A 6,726-nucleotide genomic window follows, 5' to 3' on the forward strand; every position below is an offset into this window, starting at 1 on the left:
AAAACAATTCACAACGATTTCCAGTTTAATTTATTCAATTGTTCTTATCCTCCACTCTCACCATCAACCACCATCACCTTTCTTACCATCATCGTGAACCGCCACTAGACCACCACATCCTCCACCCACTTCAACTCATTTAAACTAACACCTTAAGCCACATGACCGTTTTTCTTTTTCAATCAATGAGAACAACCACCCATTTACACACCACAACCACCACCAAAAGAAAAATCAAACGATCACTGTTGTCATCGTGTTCCTTCATCACTTTAATCAAACCATCTTTGATTGCTTGTTACTATACTGCTTCGAACGGCTGCAGCTAATTCTTTATGTTTTCTAGTCGAATAAATCACCCTCACCATCATTCTTAGATCAATGATATGCTACTACCCATCGAAAAGCACAGACCCACTTCATCACCACCATTTAACCACCTTAGTAGATCAAGCTATTACTGCTATATAATATATTTTTTTGCTGCTGCGTTATTCGTTTCTGTTTACAAACGATAACAAAGTTTGATGATGATGTTGGTAATGGCGTTGATGATAACTAAAGATGACAGGATATGATGATAACGATCAAGTTAATAAGATGATTGAAGATGATTTTTTTTTTTTAATTCGATGATGAGGAAGAAAGATGGGATATGATGATCCCAGATCTAATGTCATGACCTCCTTTATATTTTTTGCATACGGATCCCACTTGATCTTTTTCTAATGGTATAAATTTTCTTCTTCGTTATTTTTATTATGTTTATTAATTATTATTATTATTATTATTATTATTATTATTATTATTATTATTATTATTATTATTATTATTAACAATATTAAAAGAAGAATTACTATAAGAATTATTATTATTATTATTATTATTATTATTATTACTATTATTATTATTATTATTATCATTAATATTATTAATTTTTATTATATACAAAATAAATATATATAACATGTAATTTAAGATATAATATGTAAATAAAAAATATATATAGGGATTTAGTAAAATTTCTATATAAACTGCAAACCCTAAATATATAAATATTATACAATTAATAGGTAAAATTATTTGAGTACGATTATGTGTTAATATATATATAAATGATATAGGTTCGTGAATCCAAGGTCAACCCTGCATTGTTCAATATCGTCATATGTATTTTTACTACAAAATACAATATTGTGATTTCATTTGATTCCCTTTTACTTTTTACATTTTTGGGACTGAGAATACATGCGCTACTTTTACAACTGCTTTATTAAATGCTTTTGAAATATATTTTGAACTGCGAATACATGAAATGCTTTTATAAATGTTTGACGAGATAGACACAAGCAAAACATTCCTCGAATGAATTATTATGCAGACAGAAGTTCTGCGGATTATTATTGAATTATGTGGACATGATAATTGCCACCATTGAATTATGTGGACATGATAATTGCCACCATTGAATTATGTGGACATGATAATTGCCACCAATTGATGTGAATGTTATGTATCGAGAGAATGATTTTTATACACAGGTTATGTGTATTAGTTTTTGTGCACGAGATATGTGTACGGTTACTATGATTTATGAAAAATGGATTTCGTGCACGAGAAATGTGTACTGTATTTAAAAGATATCGCATGTACATTACAGGTGGGTATAGGATTCGGGCCCATTTGTACCATGCAACATTTAAATCTTGTGGTCTATCAAAATGATGAATTTTATTGTTTTATGATAAACCTATGAATTCACCAACCTTTTGGTTGACACTTGAAAGCATGTTTATTCTCATGTATTAAAAAGAAATCTTCCGCTGTGCATTTGCTCATTTTAAAGACAATATTTGGAGTCGATCATCGCAATGGGACCAGATGTTGGTGACTTCGTCCAGATGAATTAGGACAGGGTATGACAACTTTCATTATGTATATATGATCCCCAATTCTTAAAATCTTTGAAATTTATCAATAGTTGTTCCCGAACAAGTTTGCAGCCATTTCTTTCTTTAGATACATACTACTTAACACCCGCTTAAGTTATAGGTATTAATTGGTGTAGGTGCTGAATGAGGACGTATATATAGAAGCCTTAAGTAACTTTAGGACCAATTCCATAAGTGCACAATGAGCATTATTTCTAGGAAGCGTGAATATATGTCAAGTGAATTAGAGTGAATTGCTTTGTTGGCATAGGTACCTTTTTAAAACGTTACCATTATTGTTAATTTTCAGATAGAGACTCCTTGTGCTTGATATGTCATATTGTTGAATCAAACAACCCTGGAGTGGATCAAAAGGTAATCACATTACGATTTCACTATAATGTTTTGTCTAAAATGTTTTTTTCGAGTATTAGTGTTTTTAACTTTGTGTTATTTGTTTTTTTCAGGTTATAATTTGTTTGCTTTATTGTCAGCAATTCAACATTACAACTTATACTGTTTTAGTTTCTTAACAACCTAATAAATATTATATAAAATATTAATTGTTAATATGCTTGAAAATGTTGTATGCCAATGTTTTCTTTTATTAATTATTATAATTATAATTCGTATAGCCTTATAACCGTGCAATAGAAGAAGGATTGTCTACGTCTCACCTCCACATACCCCACACAAGTGTGATTGAATTTTTGTTGTTGTTGTAACCGTGAAATATTATAAAGCAAATATATTATCATAATTGGATTATCTTTACTCTTACCTCTATAAGACTTGTTGTATCGGTATATGGCCACGCCGTGGCCATCCTATGTGGCAACCACCCACACCAACTTTTGCTTGTATCAATGCGTGGAAGGAGCCAGGTTTTGGTCTGGCCTTTGCCAGGCAACGTAGAAGGCAACGTGCGTTGCCCTTTTTTTTTATATTTTTTATTAATTTAAAATATTATTTTATACCCCTTTTTAATACTTAACCCAATTATATTTTAACACATCATCACAATACTCCCAACCCACACCAAAAACTCACACAACCACTACTCCACAAAAACAACTCACACGTCCTAGTCATCAAAAAACAACTCACACCCCCAACCCACGCCCCCAACCACTACAAGTGGTCTAAAAAGAGGTGCACGATGAGCCTTTAATTTGTATATATACGTTCAAACATCCTGTGCGCTTTTCAATTTTGTGTCGTTATTCCTCGTTAAAGGTTTATTCGGACAAACAATAGTGGTGGTTTGGTGGGGATGATTATTTGGAATATCAATGTATAATTGTTTGAAGTTATCATATCTAATTTATTTAAGTTAGGCCAACCTCTTTTTTGTAATTTATAATGTATGATGAATTAACCAATTATTAACACTCTGGGTGTTACCGTGTGATATCCATCGATCAAGAACCGGTAGGGTGGTTAATGATTGATTTGTCGGCGGATGATCGAAACAATTCGACGGCTGAAAAGCAAGTACAATTAGTGTATTGCTCGTGAGAATGTAAGATGCGCTTAATGACCCTCAAAACTAAAGCAAAAACTTAACTTCCGGATCTGATGTTCTCTAATGAGTACAAAACCAGGTTTTACACCAGACTCAACTGGGAGACTATTAAAATATGATCCAAGAACTCAAAGGGTGACTTATTTATTAAGTGGGGCTGTCAGGAGGAGGTGGTCCTGCTATATAACTATTATTAAACAAAATATTCATTATGGATAAGCAATTGGTAGAAAGCTTTTAATGGTCTATAAAGCTTGTGATATAAAACCAAGCTAATCATAGAGTACCATAAACCAAGACATCCAAATAGGTGATCGAATAATATCTGACCTTTAAACAAAACATTAAATACTGTTGACACAATAAAATCAAACCTTGAAACCACGACTCTTTTTCTATTTCTTCTCTTCCTTTTCTGCCTCGGCAGCCTTCTTGAGCCTTGCACCCAAGTGACGTTTGTTGGTTCTCTCTAGGCGTATCTTTGCATACGCATTGAAAGATTTCATCTCATCGGTAACCTTCACTAGTTCAGTAACTGGCTTCTCCCTCACAATAGGCAACACTGGACCTTGAACCTGGGTCGCAGTTGCAAGCTCCTCTGGTGTAGAATCACCAGCCTAAAACAAAAAAAAAATAAAAACTCATAAAAAATCCATCTACATGAACAGGTCAGAGACGCCAAATAACAGCCGAGTTTCTAACAATTTCAATAAAACTGGAACGTTAAAGAAACTATACATATAGTAAGTTCATGAATAAAAATGAAAAAGAAAAAAAAAAGTTCACCTTAGTCTTCCTTGCACGTCTTGGGAAAACAACGAGCTTAGCCTTAAAGGTTTTTAGCCTCTGGACATTAGCCTGCAAGCCTTCCAATGAACGATTCCTGCGACGATGATCAACCGCAATACCAATAGTTGGAGCAAGTTTCTTTGGGATACCCGCAGCCTGTTTAAACAAAAAAAAAAAAAAACATCAATTATGTCAACTGAACCTACAGCCCAGTATACGAGCTGGCATTTTTTCAAATAAGTGAGCATCAGATAGGTTTTAAACTATTGCTATAGAATAAACTAGCTTTACCTTCAGCTCTTCAAGAGAGAATCCCCTGCCCTCCCTAAGTTTCATGTTGTATTTCAGGGTTTGGCCATGAACCTGAGGACGGAGTCGTCCAGCGGGCCTTGGAAAAACTTTAACAGCTTTTGCTTGTCTTGCTGGAAAATAACACAAAAATAACCAGATTAAATTATCTATATCAACAATAAAAAACATTAATTCAACTAAAAAAACTAGAAACTACCATTGCGCCTCCTTGTTTTGCGAGCAGGTTGGTTGAACCATGTCTTGACATAGTTTTGCCAATGCTTCTTGAAGTGACCATTTGGGATAACGTTGTTATGCTTCACCATGACTACTCTACAAAACGTATTATACGATTTACTACACCGATCACCACTTCACAAAATGAAAAGACAAAAAAAAAAAAAAAAAAAAAAAAATCATAAGATTAGCACAAAAACGTAAGCTTTGACAAATCTAAATATTACTGTCAATCATCATTTCTATGGCTTTATATGTTTATAAAAATAGTAACAAAAATTATATTATTTATGATCTTTGATTAGTAAAATTAGCACAATTTCAACTCCATTCAGACCTAAAAGAGATTACAAAATGAGTATATGTGGATTGAATTACAAATTACACATAAAACTTAGCAAAAATAGTTAACTAAAATATAACTTAAGAGCATGATATATATCAGAACTGTATCATTTCATTATTATACATTTGACTACTATTCAATTAGTTCGTAAAGCGTACGAAATTGGGCAAAATTGAAAAACAGTAACGATTTTTGAGAGGGAATCAAACATATGATGATATAATCTAATGATATCGAATCAAAACGTACCTGAGTTCGAGCCAAAAACCGTCGGCTACAGAGGTGAAGAAATCGGATAGTGTGTGATTTTGAGGTAAACCCTAACCCTAAGTGACTAAATCTATGGATATGGGTAAACGTATATAAAATGGGCCTCAATGAAATAGTTCCTAAAATATGGGTTGGGCCCAACTAAGTCATGCTTAATAAATAAAACTAAATCACGATAACATTATAGGAAGAGAAATTGGTGAAAATGCCCTTCAATCTCAAAAAGTTTAACGATTTGCCCTTCAATTTTCATAATTACAAATAGGCCCTCTGACCACACACCACACACAGTGTGTGCTGGTTAGTGTATGATGCGTGTCGTTGAGCATCCTTACTTGTTTATTGACTACAAAAAATTTACACGCAACTAGTATAAAGCAACACACACCATGCACTATGTGTGATGCGTGGTGCTTTGGATAGAATAAAATTTTGAGGATTAAATTTTTAACATTTTCAAGAATATTTAAAAGAGCGCAAAATTCTCGGTTACTACACCATTCCAACATAAACAACAAACTTTACCATTATTAAACATAAATATATTTCAAGAGTATATTTTTTTGGATGAGTTTTCAAGGACCTAAAATACGAGTTTGATGCCCATAAAATTCATCACAGTTGTCATTGTATTTTGTTCTTGATATTGGCTAAAAAGTAACGATTTTACCCCAGATATTTACCCCAATTATATTAAGTAATTAACTTTATCAAACAAAACGACATTCATTAACTTTATTTATTATCAAGTGATTACGAAATGTACGCAAAAAGAATTGGAGAAAACGGGCTTAAAACTGAGAATCTAGAGCGAAAACGGTGAAAGTCAAGTTACGACCTTGTTGACCAAGCCACGACCAAGCTACAAGCCAAGCCATTTGTAAACGGCCCAGACAGCCTAGTGGCTCATGAACAGCCACTAAGAACGACTCAGTCTTGAACGGCCCGATTGAATGGCTCAACAACCGAACGGTCTACCGTGAACGACCCAGTACTGAACGGGCCTTGTGAACGGCTTGCTTGAACGGCCCAGACCATGGTGAACGGCTCATGTGAACGACTTGTTTCATTAAAATTTGCCTATAAATAAGGCCACTTGGTTCTCATTTTAAGATACAAAAGATAACAATTTCATACTAAAAAACACACACTTCTATTTTTAGTTAGTTCTAGTTATTGTTATAATTTCAAGGATATTTTGAGACCCTGCGATCAAGGGTAAACTGTTTTTTTTTTTTTTTTGAATGGCGATTTTTTGGCATAAGTAGATCATTTATTTCAACGACCCTCATCATTTGCACGTAACACACACGTTCGGGCGGAAACCCGAACCCGAT

At 33.5% G+C, this 6,726-nt stretch overlaps 1 protein-coding gene across 3 annotated transcripts; it reads right to left on the reverse strand.

Moving 5' to 3' along the window:
- Positions 1–3,644: 3,644 nt before the first annotated feature.
- LOC139898482 (large ribosomal subunit protein eL13z-like) lies at positions 3,645–5,502 on the reverse strand. 3 transcript variants are annotated; one of them, XM_071881220.1, is made up of 5 exons: positions 5,369–5,502; positions 4,754–4,869; positions 4,537–4,667; positions 4,243–4,401; positions 3,645–4,073 (listed from the first exon to the last, which is right to left on the reverse strand). In XM_071881220.1, the coding sequence occupies exons 2-5, from the start codon at positions 4,860–4,862 to the stop codon at positions 3,852–3,854; spliced, it is 621 nt and encodes a 206-aa protein (XP_071737321.1). In that variant the 5' UTR covers positions 4,863–4,869; positions 5,369–5,502; the 3' UTR covers positions 3,645–3,851. The 3 variants fall into 3 exon arrangements, with proteins under 3 accessions (XP_071737321.1, XP_071737323.1, XP_071737322.1); XM_071881222.1 differs by having other exon boundaries at positions 4,754–4,864; positions 5,369–5,459; XM_071881221.1 differs by having other exon boundaries at positions 4,754–4,908; positions 5,369–5,459.
- Between the last annotated feature and the right edge of the window lie 1,224 nt (positions 5,503–6,726).

This window comes from Rutidosis leptorrhynchoides, chromosome 3, assembly GCF_046630445.1.
Source record: "Rutidosis leptorrhynchoides isolate AG116_Rl617_1_P2 chromosome 3, CSIRO_AGI_Rlap_v1, whole genome shotgun sequence".
Lineage (NCBI taxonomy): Eukaryota > Viridiplantae > Streptophyta > Magnoliopsida > Asterales > Asteraceae > Rutidosis > Rutidosis leptorrhynchoides.